A 26,681-nucleotide genomic window follows, 5' to 3' on the forward strand; every position below is an offset into this window, starting at 1 on the left:
CGCCTGCATAGCTGAAACACGTCGAGGTCTTCATCAGCGTTGTCGTCGCTCCTATGAGGCGCGGGGGTGAAGATTACTTACCCTTGGTATGGAGCGGCACGAGGTGGAAGCTTAAGGATGGCTTCTTTCACCTGCATGGAAAGCTCCTTTGACCGCATGTTGTCTGTTCACAGCAAAATCTTCCACATGTAAGCACCACACCTCAAATCAACTCCAGGCCTTTTATCTGCTTAATTGATAATGACATAACGACGGACTTGCCCACACCTGCCCATGAAATAGCTTTTGAGTCAATTGTCCAATTACTTTTGAGCCCCTGAAATGAACGGATTGTGTTAAAAAAATGCTTTAGTTGCCTCACATTTTTATGCAATCGTTTTGTTCAACCCACTGAATTAAAGCTGAAAGTCTGCACTTCAGCTGCATCGGAGTTGTTTCATTTAAAATTCATTGTGGTAATGTACAGAACCAAAATTAGAAAAAAGTTGTTTATTTATTTATGGACCTAACTGAATGTCTTTGTATATACAGTACATAATATAAATGTGTGCGTCACAAAAAAATATTTGAGCTGAAAATATAAACATAAAGTATATAATAGGCCTACACTGTATGTTATGTACAGTATACAGTGGATTCTGAAAGTATTCAGTACTCCAGATGAGGCCTCACCCAGTGCATTATAAAGGCTGAGCAGAACCTCCTTGGACTTGTACTCCACACATTGTGCTATATAACCTAACATTCTGTTAGCCTTCTGAACACTGACTGGAAGTTGTTAGTGTAGAGTTCACTATGACTCCTAAATCCTTCTCATAAGGTGTACTCTCGATTTTCCGACCTCCCATTGTGTATTCTGACTTAACATTTTTACTTCCTATGTGTAATACTTTACATTTATTTTACATCAATCAGCACCCAGCTATCAGTCTTCTGTGCTGCACTCTGCCCTCCCTCAAACGGACCTAACAGTCACTTAAAACAAAAAAGGCTTCAGCTTGGCTGGGACGCTACAATACTTTCAACTGTTGCTGCTTTCATATTCTGTACCTTTCTCTGCATATGTATCGCACCTTGGGTCTCTTTTCTCTGTGCTGCTCTTTCTTCTTTGCTGAGAGCACAGGATCTGTGTGTGCCACATGACTTTACATGACTGAATGTTTTTCTGGCTGTCTGTGCTCTTATTTGATAAGAAGGGCCTGTTTTGCAAGAATATTATGTTCCATGTCCCTGCAAGACTGCCCTGGGACAATCTCTTGGCACCAAGTCTCATGTTTACGGTCCCCGCGAGGGTCTTTAAAATGTCTTTTGAGAACTTCTGAGAAGATCACGTATCGTCGCCTTGCTTTTCCTTTCCAGGATTTTTTTTATAGATAGAGAGAAATAGCAGCCACTCTTAACATCGGTCAATTCTGATGAGGTTCCTCGCACCATCACCCTCTGCTTCCTGTGTCTGAGTCAATTCTGCACCCATCTAAAAACATCACCCTGAACTCCCACTTCTTTTAATTTGATGCCCAACCTCTCATGTGGCACCTTATCAAATGCTTTCTGAAAGTCCAGATAAATAATATCATAAGCACCACTTTGATCGTATTCCTTTTGTTGCCTCCTCAAAGAATTCCAGCATGTTAGTAAAGTACAGCCTCCCTGTTCTGAACCCATGCTGACTGTTCAGAGTAACTCCTGCCCTTGCCAGGTGTTGCTCAATCTTATCCTTAATAATTCCTTCCATCAATTTTCCTGTGATGCATGTTAAGCTTACTGGCCTGTAGTTGCTTGGATCTGCCCTGTCACCCTTTTTATATGTAATGCGATGATATTTGTCATTTTCCAGTCCTTTGGAATCTCTCCTATGCGCAGACATAGCTGGAGTGGAGTTCTGCCAAAGAGTTCCATTTTTGTCTCATCAGACCCAAAAATTATTTTTCCTCATGCTGTCAGAGTCCTTTAAATGCTCTTCAGGAAACTCCTAGTGGGCTTTCATATGTCTTTTTCTCAAGCGTGGCTTCATTGTAACTTATGGAGTGCTGCTGTTGTCCTTCTGACAGGTTCTCTGTTTCATCAGAAGAGAAACTCTGAAGCTCTGTTAAAGTGACCATTGGGTTTTTAGTCACCTCCCTGACCAAGGCCCTTCTTGCCCAGCTACTCCTCTTAGCTGGATGGCCAACTGTACGTAGAGTCCTGGTAGTTCCAGACTTCTTCATTTTCATAATTATTGGGGCCATAGAGGTCTTAGGGATACTCAGAACTTTAGAAATGGTTTTATCCCCTTGCCCTGTCCGATGCCTCACCACAATTTTATCATGGAGGTCTACAGAGAGTTCCTTGGACTTCATGGCTTGGTTTTTGTCTGACATGCAGTGTGAATTGTGAGACCTTACATACACAAGTGTGTGCCTCTCTACGCAATGTGTGATTTGCCACACGTGGAAACCCAAACAAGGAGAATTAAAGCAGACAGGATCCACCTGACCTCAGTTTGGAGAGCAACAGCAAAGGGTTTGAATACTTAGAGAAATGAGAGATTTCAGTTTGTGATTTTTATTAAATTGACAAACCTCTCTGAAAACATTTTTTTCATTTCGTCTTTATGGGTTATTGAGGAAAAATGACGTCTAACCATTCAAAATTAAATTTACAGTACAATAAAATGGGCATTAAAAAAGTGAAGGGGTCTTAGTATTATATAAAGATAGACAGATACATTGATCAGCCACCACATTAAAACCACTGAGAGGTGAAATGAATAACATTGATAATCTTGTTACACTGGCACCTGTCAAGGGCTGAGATATATTGGGCAGCAAGTGAACAGACATTTCTTCAAGGTGATGGGTTGGAAGCAGGAAAAATTGGCAAATGTGAGGATCTGAACAACTTTGACAAGGGCCACATTGTGATTACTACACGGCTGTGTCAGAGCATCTCCAAAATGGTAGTTTTAGTGTGGTGTTCCCGGTGTCCAGTGGTCAGTATCTACCAAAAGTGGTCCAAGTTAGGAGAACCAATAACAGGGTCATGGGCATCCAAGTTTCACTATTGCTGCACAAATTTCTAAAAAAATATAATGCTGGCCATGAGAGAAAGGTGTCAGAACATTCAGTACATTGCTGCTTGCTATATATGGGACTGTGTAGTCACAAACCAGTCAGACTGCCCATACTGATCTCTGTCTGCTGCCGAAAGTGCATACATTGGGAATGTGAATGTCAGAAGTAGACCTTGGATCAATGGAAAAAGGTGGCCTGGTCTGATTAGTCATGTTATCTCACGTGGACGGTTAGGTATGTGTGCATTGTTTTCCTGGGGAAGTGATGGCAGCAGGATGCACTATGGGAAGGAGGCAAGCTGGCAGAGACAGTGTGATACGCCTGGGAAACCTTGGGTCCAGGCAATCATGTGGATGTTACTTTGACTTGTACCACCTACCTACAGATTGTTGCAGATCACATTCACATCTACATGGCAAAGGTATTCCCTGATGGCTGTGTCCTCTTTCAGCAGAGTAATACATCCTGCCACACTGCAGAAATTGTTCAGGAATGGTTTGTGGAACATAAAAAATCCCATGAGCATCAGTGGGATGTGCTGGAAAAACAAATCCAATCCATGCAATTCCACCTTGCAACTTATAGGACTTAAAGGATCTGCTACTATCATGTTGGTGCCAGATACCACAGGACACCTTCAGAGGTCTTATTAGTTTATTTGGTGTGCTTTGGGACTGTTGCAGTGGGCTTGCGCCCTGCCAGGGGTTTGTCTCCTGCCTTGTACCTTGTGTTGGCTGGGATTGGCTCCAGCAGATCCCTGTGACCCTTTAGTTAGGATATAGCAGGTTGGATAATGGATGGGACTATGTTAAGGCTGAGGGACACGGGGAAGACGTGGACCTCAGCTGAAGAAATAAAAATATTTTTGTTGATTTTAACATGCCTCCGTTGTCAGTCTGTGTCAGGTCGGGTGCCTATATAGCGCCTTTATCACAACAGATGATTTGGCAGGTGGCCCTTGATGACCCGACCTCCTGGGATGCAGTATTGCCTTTCTTCCTGTTTGCTATTATAAAGTACCCCTGAGCATCTACCAGGTTGTGTTCTTTCAAACTTATATTTGTCCGCAGACAATGCAGGGTGTTAGAAATTGTCCTCTATTGCGGTAAAACATCAGTGCGTGAGCAATAGGTGCAAAAACGTAATTATGACAAGACGAGTAAACTCTGCAAGTTTACGGAGGGGGATTGTGTACTGGTGTTGATCTCATTGGATCCACATAAATTTCAGGCTGAATTGCAAGGCCCAGCAGTGATAGAAGAGCATATGTCCCCCGTGAATTATAAAGTCAGGAATCCCGGGCAACGGAGAAAAAATACTGGCATGACCACCTCAATGTCCTGGTCACATCTGCAGCAGTCTCCCAGACCGAAGTTGCTACTGGGGATGATTTAACTGGCACTCAGAAAAGCAGAATTGCTATCACTGCTCGAGACGTACTCAGATGTCTTTTCAACCACACCTGGCAGGACGAACATTGCAGAACACAAGAGCATAACTCCACCCGGTGTTACTGTACAGGTGCCCCCGTATTGCCTGGCAGAGGCAACAAGGAAGGTGATACACGAAGAAGTGTGCCAGTATGTCGGAAACCCATTATCCGGGATATTCCATGGGGAAGGGTTTGCTCAAGCCTCAAATGGAAAAGGTGGGGGAGGCAGGTTCATGCCTTCTTTGGAGTCACGGGGTACTACAGGCGATTCATTCCCAATTTTGTGCATCGTGCCGTTCCCTTCACTAACTTGACAAAGGACAGAAAGAACTGTAGTGTTGTCTGGACTGATGCCTGTGACAGAGCCTTCGCGGATGTAAAAGCTGCTTTATGCTCATTCCCGGTTCTGCGCAATCCAGACTTTTTAAAGTAATTTATTCTGCAAATTGATATAAGTACTTTCGGTTTAGGAGCGGTTCGCTCACAATCTTTTGATGGAAAAGAACACTCCATCTCATTTCTCAGCGGGAAAGTCTTTTGGGACCCAGCCATAGCAGAACAACACACTGGAATGTGATTGTTTCGTCTTTGGAGGACTGCTTGTCCTTCGCTGAGGCAACAGCAGGTTCGCAGTGGCACAGCACAGCATCACAGAAACAATTATGAGCTGAACGTGGCTTTGCTATAAGCACCTGTCGCTAATGGGTGATGCAAGGAACATTATAAAGGCAGGGAACAGTATAATTTGGCCACTGACCTGGCCATGACTATGTCCGTTTGCTGTGTCTGTGTATAGGAGAGTGGTAGATCTCGCTACAATAAATAACTGTGCTGTTACTGTTTCAAGTTGAATAAAGCTGGTTTTGCTAAAGTACTGAGATATATATATATATATATATATATATATATATATATATTGTGATAAAGAAACACACCGGACATAATAAAGGTTTGGGGCAGCCACCCATATAATATGTCCTGGCTGCAAAAGATCAAGTTTTCAAACAGAGGTGTTTACAAGACTGGCTCCAAAACAGAACTGATTAACTAAAGGCAAGATGGCAGCTTTAATGGCTTGTAGAAGAAGTGTCATCATCATCGGGGCTGGAACCGGAAGTGATGTCATCTGGCCCGGAAGTGACATCATCATAGGCTCCAACACCAGAAGTGACTTTGTCAGGACTGGAAGTGACATCATCTAATGTGCCAGAACCAGAAGTGACATTGTCGGGACTGGAAGTGATATTATCAAAGGTGGGGGAACTCGGTGGGATTTCCCGGGAAGGGTCTGCAAGGAACTGAGAAAGACAGCCAGTGTACCCCACCGCCCCCTGGTCTAATGTGGCATTACAATTACTTGAGCCCTTTCGCTGCCTCCTACTCGCACATGTGTGAATATATATATATATATATATATATATATATATATATATATATATATATATATATATATATATATATATATATATATATATATATTGTCACCGATTCTGTTCAGATTCTGATAGAATTTCTAGATGCAGCCAGGGTGTTGAGGGGGTCTGGTTTGGTGGACTCAGGATTGGGTCACTACTTTTTGCAGATGATGTTGTCTTGTTTGCTTCATCAGGCTGTGATCTTCAGCTCTCTCTGAATCGGTTCGCAGCCGAGTGTGAAGCGGCTGGGATGGGAATAAGCACCTCCAAATCCAAGACCATGGTCCTCAGCCGGAAAAGGGTGGAGTGCCCTCTCAGGGTTGGGAGCGAGATCTTGCCCCAAGTGAAGGAGTTCAAGTATCTTGGGGTTTTGTTCATGAGTGAGGGAATAATGGAGCGTGAGATCGACAGGCTGATCGGTGTGGTGTCTGCAGTGATGCGGGCTCTGCATCGGTCTGTCGTGGTGAAAAAGGAGCTGAGCCGTAAGGCAAAGCTCTCAATTTACCAGTCGATCTACATTCCTACCCTCACCTATGAGATGAGGTGGCTTGGTCATTTGATCCTGGTCGCCTCCCTAGTGAGGTGTTCCGGGCACATCCAACTGGGAGGAGGCCCCGGGGAAGACCCAGGACACGCTGGAGGGACTATGTCTCCTGGCTGGCCTGGGAACGCCTCGGGATTCTCCGGAAGAGCTAGAAGAAGGCCGGGGAGAGGGAAGTCTGGTATCCCTGCTCAAGCTGCTGCCCCTGTGACCCGACCTCGGATAAGCAGAAGAAGATAGATGGATGGATATATATATATATATATATATATATATATATATATATATATATAGTATATTGTGAAGTTTCTGAACTCTTTTCGGATCCACCTCAACTGGACGACATGCCAAAGCGCGACTGGCGTATCTGTGAAGGACGTGGAAACAACTACGAGCCAATTGAAATTGCGTTATACTGTACATACCTGTCACCAATGGGTGATGCAAGAACATTATAAATGCAGGAAATGGAACAACTTGGCCACTGACCTATGCCCGTTTGCTGTGTCAGTGTATAGGAGAGTTTCAAGTTGAATAAAGTTGGTTTTGCTAAAGTACTGAGACTCAACCTTGTGTTTTCGGGTACAAGACAGTGAATATATATAGTATATATATATATTACGTGTATTAATTAATACTGCTCATAACATTCTTTGTTCTTAATTCTAATCAAGCATACATGAATTTTCTTATTTTAATGTGAATTACATGTTAGTTAAAATTGAAGAAGACTAGTAAGTAAAAGTCCTATAGTTTCTTTAGATTTTTCCAGTGTGACTATGCTGATTATTTAAGAAAAATTAAATTATACTCTTATCTGTAATCAATAAATGTATTTTTCTATTAAGTACTTATTGTTAGCTTTATTACAAAGGTTTTTAAGAAGATGCAAACTTCTAGCTAAATGCTAGTGTTTTATAAGGTACGAAGGGAAATGCTCCAGGAAAAGCAAAACACAACACCACAAATCATTTAAAAGTCACTTGTACCCTTGCTATTTCATTGAAGCTGAAGACATCTAAGGTAAGCTGTTGCCATGGGTACCAAACCATAAATCCTATAAAAATACTTCATCTTCTCAGATTTTAAAACACCTCTTTTTTGCTTTAAACGCTATAGATTCCACAGCAGTGTCTCAAAGTTCAGTTTAGGTTACTAGTGCACTGAAATGAATTATTAGGACGCTGGTCATTAGCTATGACATTCAGGCACCACCACTACCTTGTTATCTCTCATAGTTTGATGTCTTATTATTGAATAGTTGGGAATGTAAACTTTTTCTAAAACCATGTCTTCTTTCTGTAAAGGTTACAGGGCTTATGGCTTCCCAGTGGGGCATTCCCATGTTTGGTTTTGTGGGCCAGACGCACAAGCTGGATATTGCAACGATTTACGACACCTACGTCAAAATGGTGTCACCGGTTCAAAGAGTTGGGGAGGTGCTGACTAAGAGCCTTCAGCATTTTCAATGGAATTATGTCGCATTGATGGGAGGTGGCTCAGAGAGCAACACATGGGATAAAATCGATGCCCTGTGGAGCACCATCCAAAGTCAACTCAAGATCAATTTCACAGTGACAGCAGCCATTAGATATGACACTAGCAGTACCACTCTGACTCGCAAGAACCTCAAATTAATTTCCACCTTGGCAAGAAGTAAGTAAAAGTCAAGTGCTTTTTCCTTTATCTGAATTGTGTGGATTATAGAAAAGTAGTAAGTAAGAAGTAATGAGATGAGGATCAAATTCGAGTTCAAATTACAATGAATTGCATACAATGAAATTCTTCCTTGGAGGTCTCCCACATCCCAGATACAGTAATATAATGCAATAAACCAGGAATACAAAAACAAAGAGGGAACAGCATCACACATTAAACAGAGCACCAGATGATAAATACAAGAAACATGAAGTTGTCATTCCGAATGGCAGTTGAGTAATTTTATGACCCAAGGAAGAAACCATCCTTGAATCTAGCAGACCAAGTGCTAATAGTTCTGTGCCATTTTCTGGAATACAGGAGGGAGGCTCATATCTGTAATAACAGTGTTTGCCTTTGTAAGATAAATGTACTATAAACAGTATATAATAAACAGGTGGAAGCTGTGGGCCAGTAATATTTTCTATTTACCGCACGATCCTCAATAATGCTTTCCAGTTCTGATCTCAGCAGGTGCCATTACAGGAGGCATTCCAGCCAGCGAGTATGACTCCATTTTACAGTTGTAGTTGTTGAGCAAAGTCAAAGACATCCAGCCTTTCCACAGATATCTACGGAAGTAATGACATTGGTGAGCTTTCCTGACATTATCCAAGATGTGTTGTACTCACCTCAAATTGCCAACGAAGGGGACTCCAAGAAATGTAATGCTATTGACCTTCTCCATGACATCCCCTCTTCTACAGATGGAAGTGAAGTCTGCCCCTTACTTCCTGACCACCGTCCTGCTTCTGTTGGCATCAGTGGTGAGAGTTCATGTGGAGCTCATTTTCGTGAGCTGTCTCATCACTGATGGTGATCAGGCCTGTTATGGTTATGTCATTAGCAAATTTAAAGATGGAGATGAAGTGTTTGCCAGAAGTCAACAAGGAGTACAAAAGTGGACGGCCTGTGTCTGAGGATTAGCATGGATGAAGAGATAGTGCCAGTTGACACATACTGGGATTTACCAGTTAGGAAGTCCAAAGTCCAGTTTCAGTCAGTGGAACTGTGTCCCAACTCTAGGAGCTTGGTGATCAGCACTGATTGTACAACAGTTTTAAATGCTGAGCTGGAATCTATAAACCAGGCTCTGGCCTTACAGTTTTTATTATCTAGGGGAGCCAGGGTGGTATGAATTGCAAGGACTATGGTGTCCTCCCAGTACCAAATGTAATAATATGCTAATAGTATGTGGTCCAAACCATCTACAATATTTTGTTTAATTCATCCCAGCAACAGTTCTTTAAAGCATTTCACCACATAGGAGTGACTGTCACTGTTTGTGGTCATTGATAGAATCCATTTTTGTTTTCTTTGGTATTCAGTGGGTTGCCCGAGTCTGAGGATCAAAACTGAGGAAGTGATGCCAACTGGTGCATACTAGGGTTTACCAGTTAGGTGGTCCAAAATCCAGTTTCAGTCAGTGGAAGTGGGTCCTAAGTCTAGGAGCTTGGTGAACAGCTTTGATGGTAGAACAGTGTTAAACATTGAGGAGTAATCTATAAATCTATAAATAACTTTCATAACTGTTTTTATTTTCTGTGGGGGAATAATAACACTTTTTAATTAAGAATTTTTTAATGTACAGTAGGTGGTAGAAATAAACTCAGAGGCATTAAAGTGAGACGCATTATCCATTTCTAGTACTTTACAATAATAATGATAATAACTATGTTTCTTCTTCTTCTCTTATTATTATTGATGGCATGCTGATACAGTTTTAAGCACTGCTGCTTCATTAATCCATCATCCCGGGTTGAAATAGTCTGCTTGTCACTGTCACTGTGGATTTACACATTCTTCTAATGTTTGTGTGGCTGTTCTGCTGCTTCATGTGTACCAGTTGGCATCAGTGTGACTGATTGTCCATGTGTATGTGTGGGCCCTGTGATGGACTGCTGCCCCATCCAGGCTGAATTGCCTAAGCATTATGCTACCTTTAATATGTGCATTAATTGAGCCTTTCTGACTTTTATCTGCAGTTATAATTTTAATCTGTAACTTTGAAGATACCAAGTCAATAATTCTGGAAGCACAAAGTCTTAAAATGGTCAATGGCGAGTATGTATTTTTTGTAATCCAGCAGTTTGAAATCAGCGGTTATGTGGTGAGTATGATTTTAAATACCTTCAGATTTCACTAGCACTGAAATAAGGTACAGTGAACCCTCGTTTATCACGGTTAATCCGTTCCAGACTCTACCGTGATAAATGAATTTTTGCGAAGTAGGATTCTTTATTTATAAATCGAATATTTTTGCAGAGTATAGAAAACCTGTTTACGACCTTCTAAATAAGTTTTTTAACATTAGTAGAGCCCTCTAGACATGAAATAACACCCTTTAGTCACCATTACACTCGTATTACCCAAAATATATGACAAAATAAGAGAAAATAAGACATATTAGACGTTACAAATATCATATTATTACTAGGCTCACCCGCCTTTTAAGGCGACCGACTTTTATCCTCAATTTGTATGCACTCCATGTGTACATCAGGCATGTAAGTGTAGGGAATGAGAACATCAAAGTGCCCATTCATAACATCTCCCGAAAACCTAAGTTTTTTTTATCCCCTCGAGTGCCTGTCCAAAGTCGTACAATGTCAGCCCGAATCTGTACCGCTAAAGACGGAGTTTCATGCACTAAATAAGCTATAGATGAGAATAAGCAAGCACCATCTCCCCTGATATTTACTACGCGGTGAGGCATTTGTACTCCATCAACATTAATTGTTTCCAGAGACATAATTTTGTATATTTTTCCAGCGCATCGCGCACAAAAGCAAGGGAACGATGGAAGCACCAGAACTCTGCTCACATCGCTCGTACCGCAAGTAGTAAGTCTGTGATAAGCGGACTACCGCTACGCTTTGCACTCACGGGACGGAAGGACAATCCCGACCGCTTTTATATAGTAGATTATTGTACTGAACATTTAATTACACACACACACAGTTCTTACACACAACCACTAACCTATGAAGGCACGACCTCAGTTAGGAGAGTCTCCAGGTGGTGCAGTATCTTCAGCAGGTGCGTCGTTGTCTTCTTCCGCTGAAGGAGTATTAGGAGTAGGCAGTGGGTGTCTGGGTGCGCGGCTGAAGAACATCTTGATAGGCAGTTGCTGGCGCTGTCTTTGCATATGCGTGAGGAGGCTTTTGTAGGGTATTGCCATCTTTGATCATATCCAAGAGTTTCACCTTCCCTGGATAGTAAGCATCTTCCTCTGGCACTTAGTTTTATTGTCAGAAGGCTTAGAAAAAGCAGCACGTTTAGGAGGCATCGTGGGTCTTAGATAAAAGTTCTCAGAAAGCGCATGCGTAGTGACGTAAGTATGTATGAGAAAAAAATCGCAATAGAGTGAAGCCGCAAAAGTCGAAGCGTGATATAGCGAGGGATCACTGTATACCTAAACACTAAGGAGTCTTTCTGATACATATAGGTTGCTAATTTGTATAATATAGGAAGTCTGCACTTAGGGTCGGTGTGTTAAATAATGCTGCCCGAGGCAAGGCACATATATGCTGTTTTCCATGCTTACTAAGCATGAGATGATACACATCTACATACAACATATATTGTGATAAAGGAAAGCCTTGTAGCAATAAACTAACTAAATAAATAAAATATTGTTTGTTGGAAAAAATAAAAAAGATTAGCTTTTAAACAAAACAAATTAAACAGGCATTAAAAAATACAAATGTAGAAATTCTTCACCACTTCTCTCTGATCCTCAAAAGATATTTTTATTCAATATTTTGGTTGTGCTATGTATTTAGAAACTAAACACTGGCACATTCAAACTCTGCCCTGAAAGCTACAAGGTGACTGAACTTTTAAACCAAACACACACACTGAAAACTTAAGACACAATAGACATTATACATGTGACTAACACCTTAATAAAGTTCTAGAAATTAACTAAATTCTACAAATGACATAATCAGTGTATATTCAATACCATATTGTGATGAGATAAAGTGTTTAGAGCTATTGTGAATGACAAAGGACCAGGAAATAATAACAAGTACCAGAATCGTAGGCAATGCCTCATTAAAGGTCAAAACTGGGAGATCAAAAATATAACAAGCCAAAAAGGCAATGAGTCAAACACAAAATCAAACTCAAAGTCAAAGAAGAAATCTGAAATCGAAAGGAAGCCCACTTGGTGTACATAGAATAGAAGTAGTACATATATAGAAACTAAATATTATTACAAATTGTTGTTTATTTTTCTAATCCAATTGAAAAATAATCTCAAGTCGCACCTTAACTGCATTTATAGGGAACTTCTAATTATATTGCAAGCACGGAGATCGTTATCACTTGAAACATGAATTACGTCATATAAACAGGAAACGGAAAAAAATTGAACAAATTCAGATTGTTCCCAAACGAGTTCCAAACAGTAAAAACTGTGAAAAATAATGTGCTATATGACACAAGTATAAAAATCTGGAAGATTAAGGCCAATATAATGGACTGAAATATACAGTAGCTGCCAAGGCACAGTTTTGATTCTTGGACCTTTGCTGTGTGGTGAAGCTATAAGATCTGCTTTGTATGCAATTTAAAACTTTTAAAATAACCTATTTCTCACGGTTTAAAAGATATTTAAATAAAGAACCAGATTTGTATTTAATTCTTAAGGTTTATAATTATAAATATTTTTGTATTATTATTTTAGATAAAAAATATTGTTGCGTGAAAATGTCAGTCTTACCAAATTGCTTCCTGAGGTGACTGTCTTGTCGCTTCATCCCACATGGTGTGTCAGGAATGGCCTGGAGCTCCACCTCTTTTTACCCAAATTTTGCCTCTGGCCCCTCCTACCTGAGTTTGTTACATGGTAACATTTGTTTAGCATCAGTCATATGATGACAGGAATGAGGATATAAGAAGGGGGAGGGAGTCTGGGATGAAGACACTGCTCAGTCATTTGCAATCCTGAGTTTCTGTCAGCTGTTACTAGGAGCTAACTTCAATTCATTAAGTTTGTTTTGTGTTCTCTTTGGAGTTACTGATTTTTTCATTTTTGCCTGTTTTTGTGGTCCGTTTTTGTCTTGTGCTTTTGTAATCTTTTGCCTTTATCTCCTTTGTGGATGACCTCTTGCCTGTACTTTGCATTCTGCTTGTGGTTTATGGACTTCTTTAAATAAATTCTTTCATTTGTTGCAACATTTCTGCTTCATGATGGGCCCGTTATAATCTGTATTGTTTTGGTGTGTGTGGTTTAACAGAGCAGTGTGATGCACAGTATTCCTCTGGCTTGGGGCACCTGAGAGTCACACCACACATGTTGCCAACCAATGGCGGCACCAAGTCATCTCAGACCTACCTGACAGTGTAGCTGGGTGGTTGGGGATCATCAGTCAGTGTATTAATACTTCAGTCATTGTTGTTCTGAAGCCAAAAAAACCTAACAGAACCGAAGACCAAAAATCCAGTAATCGTATTTAGCACAAGCAAAAGACACAATAAACACTGGCTGACTCCCTGCCATCTTCAAATGCACCACCAGGAGCTGTGGGAAACCGCTTTACCTTTATTGGGTTGAAGGCAGTCCTGGTGGTGATGGGCAGGTGGTCCCACCTCTTGGGGAACCACTAACAAAATACAAGACATAACAAAAGATTAGAGACAAAATCAGAAATAAAAAATAATATTAATAATTAACGAAAGTAACAATAACATAAATAAAAAAATATAATAAACAAAATGGAGATAAAACCAAAAGTTTTAATCCATTCAGGTTTTAGCGGGTTTTGGAACATGCAAATTTTGATTTTCTGATAGATAGATAGATAGATAGATAGATAGATACTTTATCAATCCCAAGGGGATATTCACATACTCCAGCAGCAGCATACTGATAAAAACAGTATTAATTAAATAAAAATGCAGTGCAAGTTAAAAAATATAAAGTGGAGAGTGCAAAGGCAGGGATAACAGTCAATAACATTGTATAATAATGTTAACGTTTACCCCCCCTGGTGGAATTGAAGAGTCGCATAGTGTGGGGTCTCCTCAGTCTGTCAGTGGAGCAGGACAGTGACAGGAGTCTGTCACTGAAGCTACTCCTCTGTCTAGAGATGATACTGTTCAGTGGATGCAGTGGATTCTCCGTGATTGACAGGAGCCTGATCAGCGTCCGCCGCTCCGCCACAGATGTCAAACTGTCCAGCTCCATGCCTACAATAGAGCCTGCCTTCCTAACAAGTTTGTCCAGGCGTGAGGCGTCCCTCTTCTTTATGCTGCCTCCCCAGCACACCAACATGTAGAAGAGGACGCTCACCACAACCATCTGACAGAACATCTGCAGCATCTTATTGCAGATGTTGAAGGATGCCAGTCTTCTAAGGAAGTATAGTCGGCTCTGTCCACTCTTGCACAGAGCATCAGTATTGGCAGTCCAGTCCAATTTATCATCCAGCTGCACTCCCAGGTGTTTATAGATCTAGCCCATCTGCACATAGTCACTCCTGATGACTAAAGGTTTTCTTATTTAAGTTTATTAAATGTACTCAAAATTTTTTTTCCCTTTTTGACACCATCATTATTTTCATGGGCGCTTCCACTTCAAGGATGTTGACTTGGAAGTGACGTCAGCAGCAGGATGGCATAATGGTCATGTTGAGCACCTCCTCATTGTCTGATTTTGCGGAGAAAAGAACAAAAACTTAAGTGCGTGTTTATTTAGTTAGTGTTCTGGGATAAATGACTTACTTTTGCGCAGTAAATGTTGATATAGGGTTTTGTTTCCTGATTTGACGACAGTCCATTTGATTTCCTGGATGTTAATGTTTACTTGTCTTCTGGTTTGTGTCTTTTCTTCTGGTCCTTTATAAATACAACCACTGCCTTCACTATCTGTGGCAGTACTGATACAGTACAATCTAAACTTTTTGTGGTTTTCTTTAGTTCTTTCTCATTATCACAAATTCTTGGTTAGGTTTTCTAAGACTTTGATTTTTTGGTATGTGTATTGGGTTTTGTCACACAATAATTTGATTCCTGGTATTGACTTCTCCTTTGCTTTGATGAAGACTTCATTGCACACTTCTTTACGTTATTTTGACCTTGCATCTTGCCAATTTCATCTGTGGCAGAAACATCCTAATAAACACCTTATACTGATCAGTAAAAATACAATTAGACAAGTCACATTTATCATTTGGTCATCACTTTCCACCAACTCCATTGCATGACAATTACTTCCCGGGCTGAGCTGTATCGGGGCAAAAAGTACCAAGCATCATGGTTCAGTTATGAGGACCGTACAGATCGGGACCTTACAGGACCTTACAGTGACATCAGATAATATAAATATCTTTAACCTAATCTATATTATGCTCAAGTACCACACTAGACAAACGTGTGTTTGTTTTAAATGAGCAAAGTCAAAAACAAAATTCAAAACACTAAACGGCAGCATACTTAAAGTCCCAATGTTTATGCTAATTGAAAGAAAAATATAATTCAAGAGCAAATTAAGATTTTTATTCCCCAAAAGGTTATTTAGCTTTCCCTTCTAAACAAACTTTAGAGGAGTATTCCTTGTGCAGCTCACACTTACGGACGATGGCCTTAAAGTGTTACGTTCTCATTCAGGCCTTGTCATTTGCTCCTTCCCTTTCCCCTTTATTTGTCTTGCACCCACTTTCTTGTTAATCTTCTGTTTAGTCTGGAGCCAAATGGGGTGGGGCCTCCAAGGACTGGAGAAATTGTTTTCAAAAAAGTGTTTTAAGAATAAGCTCTGAGGGGTGTAGCCTTTGCAGTGCAGGATTTCGCCTCTGTTCACTGCACGGGTTGTGTCCAGATGAGCGGTCTCATTTTAAGAATCACGTCTGGCATTGCAAGACTACGTAATAGCTTAAGTAGTATGAATGACATCATCCTCCGTCTTATCATATGGCTAGCAATGTGGCTGTATTACTACAAAGATATTTTAACTGCCACAGCAGAATTTCAAAGAGAACTTTTAAATGCTTTAACTATTCTACAATCAATTTAGAGAGTCAGGACTTTTTTTTTTTTTTTAAATCTGAGCTTTGGTCGATATTTTGAGCATGATGATTAGGCTTTCAAGACATTTTGGTTTTGACCTCTGCTAATTGTCTTTTGACAATTTTTTTCTTCACCTTCTCCTATCACTTTTCTTTTTTTCTGAATTTTTTCCATTGTCAAAGAACGATGTCGAAGGCTCCCTAAAAAGAGCTTTAAATAAGAAGAGATGAGCCGATGACACGTAGTAACTGAGTAGCGTCATTCCTAAAAGTAACCATCTAAAGCAGCATCTGAAAAATAAACACAATGCAGAGGGTTGCTGTAGGTGGGATGCCAGTCAGCTTTGGGGTTCACACCAGGAGGTGACCAGCATGACTGCAGATCTCTAGACAGTCGAAGGTACTGTAATCCATACAAACTCAGGTAGTCCAGTCTGAAATGAAACCAGGGCCCAAGCACTCTGAGGAGAAAGATCATTAACAACTGATTTCACTTTATTAACTACTGATTATTATCACAAAACACATTATTTTTCATAGTTTTCATTGTTTGGAACACATTTGGGAATGATTTAAATGTATTTGATTTTTCCATTAATTATTTATGCTAAACAAACTATGGGTCACATGACCAAGATTGTCACATTTGTGATGTAACCGGAAGCTCCAATATAAACAAGGCTATGGCTTTATTATTATAAACATTATGCTTTATTAAGAAAAAATAAACAACAGTCTGTTAGTTTCAGTTCTAAGTAGGCCAAGTGCTAGGTTTATTTCGGTTTTAACCTCTCCTTTGCTTTTCCGATGACTTTGTGTTCGCCCCAGTGCCTTGTTCGTTCAATATATTTTTTGACCTCCAGGTTTTGATTTTTCACCTGCCAGTGACTATGATCTTGGTACACATTATTATCTCTTGGGGCCTCATGTATAAACAGTGCATACACACAAAAATGTTGCATAAGAATGTTTCCACGTTCAAATAGCGATGTATAAAACCTAAACTTGGTGTAAAGCCACGCACATTTCCACGGTACCTCATACCCTGGTGTACGCAAGCTCTCCACTCGGTTTTGTAGACTGATGGCACCCAGCGTCAAAGCAGTGCTACTGTTCCTGTGTGGTTACCATTTCTTTTTCAGATCCACATCCCTGACGTGGCTTTATAAATACACTGAAATTAACCGCATATTGTTTATTAGTTTAATGCATCTGATTGTAATTAACCAGTAACAATATAATGGTCCACAGAATGGTCAAACTATTCCAAATACCATAGCTGCTTTAGTGTTGTTACTCTCACTGCACCTTCTTCTTCTTCTTTCAGCTGCTCCTGTTAAGGGTTGCCACAGCAGGTGATCTTTTTCCATGTTACTCTCACTGCACCACTCGGAGTATTTATATCACTGTATCTGAGTGCGAATCACAGCTGTACAGCAGCTGATCGGAAAGAGAATTATCGGTATACAGCATCGAGCACACGCTGCCTCAGCCATGCTGTCTATTGAACTGCTCTCACATGGCAAATATTTCAAAGCCTTTCCTGTGCGGACCTCGCGGTTCAGAAACATTTTCATCCCAAGAACTATAAACACACTCAATCAAGTGCTCTTTGTAGAACTGCTTGTACTTATAAGTACAATTACCTCACTGTAAACAGTTACAATATTGCACAACCTGAGCCACTTTATAAAGCGCGTATTTACATATGATGACAATATCATTTTTAAGATGAAATGCAGCAAAATATGTTTATTATATTATACAGATAAAACTTTAACTTCATTTAAATAATTTATATTGTTAATAATTAAACATGTGAGGACACGTTGCAAGGAGCTTGCGCTCCTTTCAAGGATTGTTCTTGCCTCTTGCTGTATTCTTGCTTGTGCTGGCGCAACACTGGAAGGAAAGATGGATAGAATAATTAAACACGTACTATGAAGATATTTCAAACTTTAACTTCATTTAAATAATCTGTATTGTTAATAATTAAACATGTGAGGACACGGTGCCGCAGTGCTTGCATATTCACGTATTGTTCCTGCCTCGCGCTGTATATTTGCTGAGACTGGCGCGACACTGGAAGGATAGATGGATAGAATAATTAAACACGTACTATGAAGATATTTCAATGTTCCTTAAAAGTTCTGAAGAATCAGCGTTCTAAGCTTACAGGTGGCTTAACGACTATTACAGAGCTGATTGTATGGTGATTGGGTATTTGAGAAAGAAAAGAAAGGACAGGAATTAGGGGTTAGTACATTTGAAAGACTGCTACAATAAAGTATTTCATGGAAGGTCGCACATGGTGCAGCAAGCATCTTGCGTGAGACATGAACAATCACTGCACCACCATGTTTAATAACATGCTTTAACTCCTATCATCATGAAAATGATATCACGTATACATCTCAGTATTTTAATTATTCAGAGAGCTGTAATATCACAAATGTAATGGATTCTGTGTCCTGTCGGAGGAAGAGAAAGAATGGAAGCACATAGTGATTCACACACATAGAGTATATAGAACACATACAAAACAAAGCATTTAACATGCTACTTTAGTTACGATGGGATTTGAGAAACTAGTAAATTAAGATGAAGTTTATGATGTTCTACTTTAATGACAAAATAAACTATGTGATTAAAGTGGAAATTTCAAGATTAAATTTGACATTTCGTGCTTTTTTTCCCACTGTGTACCTTTTTTTTTATCTGTACCCTAATGAGCTTTCATATGACACTCAGACGGTGGGCTACGACTCACCTTTTCATGGCGACTTTGATATCTGACAACTTTTTTTTTTATTTAGGGCACTGTGCGACTTTGTGAACTTGAGCTTTCAAGTTTCTCCGACACTCTGTCACTCGATCAACTTCCTTTTGTTGTTTATACCACAGTTTAAACCAACAAATAGTAAGTTTTTCCTTGCCTCCACTTGGTAATCGCTGAAATTCTTTTATTTTCCCCCCGTGCTTTTCCCATTATCTTTTCACAGAAGGCAGAGCTTAAGGGATATTTATATTGATTTGCATATTCAAAGAGTTGTAATTCTGGGAGGAGTTGGGGCGGGACAGCAGGCGCGTGCACGTGCGTTACTTTTCATGCTGACAGGGATTTACGTAGCGGAAGAACGTCGAAGTTTGCGTATGCACAGAGTTATGCATCTGGAATTTTTTGGGCGCAAGCACATTTCTGATTTTGTCCGTATGCCATGTTATAGTGTGAATTCTATGCACGACGTTATACATGAGGCCCCTGGTCCTTTGTTTCGTCATGATTATAAGGTGTATACACTTTCAAAATCACCAGTGTTTTTAATGTATTAACTCTGCTCAATTCACCAGGAAAACTTCTGGAAATATACTTTAAGTCAATCCTCAGATATGATACAGAAGGAGGCTTTCGATCCAGTGTTCTTGATAGCACTAACATCCTATGGAAAACAGGAATATTATAATTTTCCAGAACAAGTCATGGAGCGACTCAGAGGTCCCCCATTCTACAGCAATCTGACATCAGTCAAAGAGGTGTGATGTAATTTTGTTTCTTACAGTAGGTACAAAAATGATTAGCCAAGTAAAATGTCTGGTATGCATTTTTCTTCAAGATGCACTAGATGTGTAACTGGACTCACGCACTGAAGCCTGCCAAGATGCAGGAGTGCTCCTTAGGTTGGACAGGCTGATCCCTGTTTTTGGAGCATTCTGAGGAGGGAACAGAATGAGTAAGCCAGAGGGTTTGTCCTGCAGGGGAACTGACCTGCTGGCACGTCTTAGTGGAAATGTTTTATAGTAAGAATATAACCTAAGGTGCAGTGCTTAAGAAGGAAACTTCTTCTTACAGACCACCACACCAACTATTTTATTCACATTGTTCACCCTGCTACCAATAGTGACATAGTGGGTCAATAGTTTGCCTCAAAGGATCCAGTGCCCTATGCTTAGTCAACATCTGTGCCTGGTTTGAATGTTCCTTATGTGGATTTTGATGTTCCAGTTTTCCATTCACATCTCTGGCCACTTGTCGTTGTTAACTGGAGATTTGAAATTGGCGACGTGTGAATGTGTGGGTCTTGTGATGGATTACTGACCTGTCCAGATTGGACTCCTGCCGAATCCCAGTACTGCTGTCAAAAGCTCCAGCCCACCCCATAACCCTGAATGGGTTTAAGCTGCTCTAAGCATGTTATCTTTTTCCTTGGGGCTCGCACAGCTCAAGGAGACTGAGGTTGTAGGTTCTCTCTGTATATAAGTGGGGTGTTCAAGAATTTCTCTTACATTCCAAAGATGTAGATTAACAAGCTACTCCAAAATGGCCCGGTGTGTGTATGTGTGCCATGCCTGATTCCCAGGCCTGATAAGAGAGACTCCACCACAAACAAGATCAGTAAAGGGATGCATTAAGCTTGCTTATGAAGAAATATTTCAGATAAAATTAAGCAGATAAATAAATAGAAGTGCAAATGTAATAAATTCATTGCAAAAGATCACAATAAATAATACTAAAATGAAATATGAGGATAAGTAATCAAATGTGTCATGGAATATGTTTTTGTTGCTTATTTCTTTATGCATTTAATTATTTTTTATTTACTGATTTCAGTGACACCGCATGTATCATGAAATAAGCCTTGAAATACAAACAGCCATTTTCACCCATGCAAGTTGAGAGGGTAGACTCTGGCCAGTACGGTTTATTAATTAATTAATGAATCATTGGTAGAGTGCACATAAAATGACGGTTTAGAGCTGCCAAATAACCTGACATACAAAATTTTGGGATGTGGGAAGAAATCTGGAATGTAAAGTTCACATACATTAGCAACCAGACAGAGGATTTAAACCCTGAGCATTAAGTCAGTGAGGCGGCAGTGCTACCCATGCCACCATGCTGTACTCTTTATGCACAAGTGATTGGGGTAAAAACAACTGTTAACTAAATACAGGCATAAAGAAGTTCACGGTTATTATCTTCTTATTTTTTTCCAGGTCAGCTCCTATGCAGCTTACCTTCATGATGCAGTCCTTCTTTATGCAATGGGAGTTTCAGAGCTGATTAAAGTTGGAAGAAATCCCTTTCACAATGGGAGAGACCTTGTCAACAGTCTAAAAGGCAACCCTAGCATTCAATTGTATGGTAGGCTGAGTTTTCATAATGGACATAATAAAAAGTGCAATTCAGAAGTAAATAGGTCCTGTAAGATCATGAGGTGCTTTTAGTAAATATTTTTAGGACCCATTAATTTTTTTTCATATTTATACTAAAATCATTTACATTCATTTTTTTCCACTTATCAAACAATACTCAATAACTGAGACTGACAAAGCGAAAACACTGTTTCTGAAATTTTGGCCAATTTAGTAATCAGAAAAAAGTGACATATCACATTGACACAAGTAATCACATCCTTTGCCTACGACACTTAAAATTTGCTTAAGGTGCATTTCATTCTATTGCCCGTTGTTGAGGTGTTTCTACACCTTGTTTGAAGACCACCTGTGGTCAGTTCTGTTGATTGTGTAAGGCATACACCTGTCTATAGAAGGCCCCACAGTTGAGCAAAAACCAAGACATAAGGTCAAGGAAATTGTACACAGAGCTTAAAGACAGCATTTTGTCGAAGTACAGATCTGTGGAAGGCTACAAAACAACTTCTGCACCATCAAAGGTTTCCAAGCACACAGTGGCCTCCATATTTCTTAAATGGCAGAAGTTTCAAATAACCACATCTCGACCTAGCGCCAACTACCAGGCTAAACTGTGCAATTAGAAGAGAAGGCAACTAAGAACCTGATGGACACCCTGTCTGAGCTCCAGAGAACCTGTGTAAAGATAGGAGAAACTTCCAGAAAGTCAACCACCACTGCAAAACTCCACTAATCTAGGGAACACATGAAAGCCAGCTTGAAGTTTGCAAAAAGTCGCCCAAAGGACTCTCATAGTATGAGAAGACAAGAAAGGTCTGATGTAAAAAAAAGATTGAACTGTCTGACATCAGTTCAAAGTGTCACATTTGGAGGAAACCAGGCACTGCTTATCACCTGCTGGATACCTTTCTAATGGCGAAGCATGGAGGTGGCATCATCATGCTATTGCTTTTTGGTGACAAGGTCTAGAAGAGTTGACAGGGCTGAGAGAAATCTGAACAGAGCAAAGTACAGGGAGATCTTTACTGAAAACCATTCTAGAGCACTCTGGACCTCTGACTGGGTCAATAGTTCACCTTGCAACAGGACAATGACCCTAAGCCCAAAGCAAAAGTAATACGGGAGTGGCTTAGGGACAACTCTATGAATGTCCATACATGGTGCAACCAGAGCCCGGACTTGAAATCAGCTGTATGTCACTGTAGGACCTGTAAACAGCTGTCTACTGATGATCTCCATCCAACCTGATGGAGCTTGAGAGGGTCTGCTGAGAAGAATGGCAGAAAATCCCCACATCCAGATGTGTGAAGCTTATCACATCATACCCAAGAAGACTCCAGCCTTTAATCGATATTAAAGGTGCTTCAACGAAGTACTGAGCAAAAGCTCTGAATACTTATGCAAACATGACATTTCAGGTTGTTTTTTTTTAAGAAATCTGCAAACATTTCTAAAGTTGTGTTTGGTCTTTGTCATTCTGGGGTACCGAGTGTTACTTGATAAGGGAAAAAAATAATTGAAATGATTTTAGCGCAAGGCTGCAACACCAGAAAATGTGTGAAAAGTAAAGGGGTCTGAAAACTTTCTGAACGCACCGTAGACGTCCAAAATGGCACAGGGCAGGCTTAAGGTCTGCGTGAGGCTGAAGAAGGCGGCAGACTGGAGGGCCATGCGCTACTCATCAGGGCCTGCCTCTTGTTTTGTCCACTCATACGTTTTATTCCTTTAGATTTTTGCTTGTTTGCAACCTGTATATGCAGTGAAACAGAATCAGATTAAATGTATATTTTTCTTTTTGTTGCTGTTATTTTTAACTGGGAGTCTTTGTTCTCAGTTGTTTTGACATGTGACTGCCATGTAGTAGGTTTTGCAATTTGTGTTTTCCAGTTTTTATTAGAGTTCAATCAATATGTATAATATATCAAATGTATTATGCCAAGCACTATCAAATCAAAGTAAGTCAATACATCACTTGAACAGAAATAAGACAACGCCTTCTCTCCTGTACATAACCACAGACTCAGATGATCATATAGGCAATGATGTGACAAAAGGAAGAATGCTTATGTTTTGCTTATGGTGCATTTTTAAATTCTTTTAGAAAACTATTACATAGAGGTATGTAATACCATAATTAAATGCATGGCTGGTAGACACCAAGGAACAAGCCACTTCAAATGATGGGGCACCAGCCGGGTGTACCTGTGTAATAAACTAGATAAAAAAAAATAAATGTAAATGATGGAGTAATTGCCTGACAATTCAAGGTTTTCCCTGGTTAGGGAGTCACAGATCAGTCGGTGGAGCTTGCTCCGGGATGGGTTCCGGGTCCAAAGTCAGAGGCCATTCTTCAGGGACTGTCTGGTTTTCTATATCCCTGCCCCAAAGGGGTGGGGCCAGCACTGTGGCCTGACTGATGTCCTGACTTGGTGGAAAAGGAGTGACAGTTAGTGTGAGTGCCCCCTGCTGTCCCACAATAGCACTGCTTACCTCAGCAGAGCCAGGAAGGTGATCTCTAGGCACAGATACTTGACATTAGCTTATAAATATTTACAAAGATGACAATTAATTCTTCACTTTATTTAATGTCCTAACTCTGAATATGATTAAACATTTCTGTACTGAATACAAATGAAAAGCTGTCCCCAGTAATCATAATGTGTTTAGCTTACATGCTTCAGGGGTCTGCCCATGGACCATTGCTTTTTCTGATTTATATTAATGACATTCATTCCAGTATAGTCAGTAAACTTGTCAAATTCACAAATAACACTAAAATCGAAGGGACGGCAGAAACTGAGGAGGCAGCAAAAGGAATTCACAAAGATCTGGACAAGCTTCAGAGATGGGCAAATACTTGGAAAATGCAGTTTAATATAGAAAAGTCTAAAGTACTACACATGGGCTAAAGGAATATCAATTAGAAATACAAGATGGGACACACTGTCATACAGGAGGCAACCTCTGAAAAGGATTTAGGGGTTTATGCTGATGCAACATTTTCGACCAAGCAATGCACAAAATATATCAAAAAGACAAATAAAATGTTAGGTTTTATGATAAAAGCTGCTGAATTTAAGCCAAGAGCTGTTATGCTCAAAGTATATAATGTGCTGATAAGACCACATCTGAAGTATGGTGTATAGTTCTGGTCACCACAGTACAAGAAAGACATTGCAGCACTTGAACCCGTGCAGAGGAGAGCAATCCCAGGACTTAAGGACATGGTGAACTCTGACAGACTAACAGAATCAAACCTGTTTAGTCTTGAGCAGAGGAGACTGTGTGAGGACCTAATCCAGGTCTTCAAATTTCTCAAAGGCATTGATAACGTAGATCCAGTAACATTTTTTTGGCTTAAGGGTGAATCATGAACTAGCGGACATCAGTGGAAATTAAGGGAAGTGCATTTAAGACTGATGCCAGGAAGCAGATCAGCACTTCACAAAGTCGAAGCAGAAACCTTGACAACCTTTAAGAAGAATCTGGATGAGATACTTGGCTATACCTATGAGCTTGATGGGCTGAATGATCTCCTCTCGCTCATCAAATTGCTTATGTTTCTCTGCATAATCACACTGTAGACAAACCAAGGTTATTATAGTTAATGAAAACTAAAATCAAAACTGAAACTATTATAAAAAAAAATCTTCATAAACTGAAATAAACTAATTAACAAAATTGAAATGAAAAACTAAAAATAAACAAAACTATTAAAGTAGCTGGAAAGACTAACTGAAATAAAATAATTTACTAAAATAATTTTTAGTATTCGTTTTTGAATTAATATTCTTGCTGTTAGTTTATAACTCTAAAACAGAAAGTAATCGACCACAAGCCACCCGCTTGTGGGCCGGTGTTCACACAGTATTTGCAGTGACAAAGCGAGCTGAATTTGAACGTGTAAAGTGTGTGAAATAGAAAGCGATTTACTGTGCCGCCTTTCTTCGTGCTTCTTGTATATCAACACACCTGAAATTGGAATGTGCTGGTCAACAAAACCTTTCACGTATGGGCAGAAAAATCGGGAGTGAGTAACGTTTTAGGTTATTTTTTAGGTGTCTGTGTTTTGTTGGCAATAACTCACCTGCTACTTCGCGTAGGAGAAATCCTTTTTGAAAATAAAACGGCACTGATCGACAGGCTGACATACAACATACAAGATCAGCATATTGTTACTGACCAGTCACTTTTGCTTTAAAAAGGTTGTTTAACAATGAAGCAATGCAAACCTTATAATATTCCTGAGCTGGCAACATCTCTACTGAACTACAGGTAGGTAGGCGAAGAGAATCTGCCAACTGGTGAATAACTAAACATACTAATGTGTTTTTGCATTTATTCTATATTTATTAGTTTATATTTTTTTAGTTTACATTCACAGCTCAAAATACCTTATACTGTGAAAATAATCCAGTATCAGAATTATGTTTTAAAGTTTTTGTCCTCCTTTTTTCAAATTTTTTCTCTCTTTCAAAATAGATATATATCATATTCTCTTTTTTCTTACCATAAGCCATATCATACATATTGCATACCAGGGAGTTTTCCTGCTTTGAATCCAACCTGCTGGGGTAGGCTCCAGGTTTCCTATGATCCTGCTCCGGATAAGCGGATTTAGAAAATGTATAGATTGTTCCTAATCTCGGATGCTGTCTCTGTCATTTTGTGTCCCTCCATACTCCTATTACCTGTTCTTGCTCTGCTCATTATGGGTTCACTCTTCTTATGATGGGCTATTCAAGTCTCACTACCCCTAACCTTCACACTACATGCTTCCTTTTCTTTGTTTCTCTCAATAGAGCTAAGTGGGGTCTGCACACTGATTCTAACCCTAAGATTCATTGTCTTCCTAAGCCCCCATGATTTTCATCATCATACCTGTCAGAATACAGTAGTATCTATTTTCAATTTTTGATCTTTTCAGACCTGCAGGTGAAATAATTCTGTCTATAAATTGTATGTGCCTGAGATGAAACCAGAGATCAATATGGCTGAGAGACTTTTGAATGTGATATTGACGACATTCATTATTTGCACATTGTCTTGGAGCAGGATATGTTGTGTGCTGTAGACATTTAGAGTAAAAAAAAAACCCTAAACCTTAAAACTCATCTCAATTTTATTATAAATATGCCCATTCTGGGCAATAAAATAAAAAGATGAAAAGTGCCAAAAGTTAGCTCTAATTATTTCGGCACAAATGACACAGAAAATATTAATTACAATTAAATAAATGTTTCAAATTGTTCATATTCAATATCTGGTTCTGATTCTCCTTGTTTTTATCAGACAAAAACAAAACCAGATAGTATACCATGTGGTGTAGTAAGCTTCCACTAACATTAAACTCATATTATATCCAAACTCGTTATG

The 26,681-nt window shown here is 39.7% G+C and overlaps 1 protein-coding gene across 1 annotated transcript in view; it reads left to right on the top strand.

The window, feature by feature from the left end:
* Nucleotides 1-26,681, top strand: part of gucy2g (guanylate cyclase 2g) — a 149,357-nt gene that overhangs the window by 15,139 nt on the left and 107,537 nt on the right. Inside the window, exons 2-5 of the mRNA XM_039736268.1 lie at nt 7,749-8,097; nt 10,125-10,249; nt 19,503-19,685; nt 21,147-21,294. Coding sequence (XP_039592202.1) covers nt 7,749-8,097; nt 10,125-10,249; nt 19,503-19,685; nt 21,147-21,294 — 805 coding nt within the window. The remainder of the gene's footprint in view (nt 1-7,748; nt 8,098-10,124; nt 10,250-19,502; nt 19,686-21,146; nt 21,295-26,681) is intronic.

The sequence above is a fragment of the Polypterus senegalus genome, chromosome 1 (genome assembly GCF_016835505.1).
Source record: "Polypterus senegalus isolate Bchr_013 chromosome 1, ASM1683550v1, whole genome shotgun sequence".
In the NCBI taxonomy this organism is placed as follows: Eukaryota; Metazoa; Chordata; class Cladistia; order Polypteriformes; family Polypteridae; genus Polypterus; species Polypterus senegalus.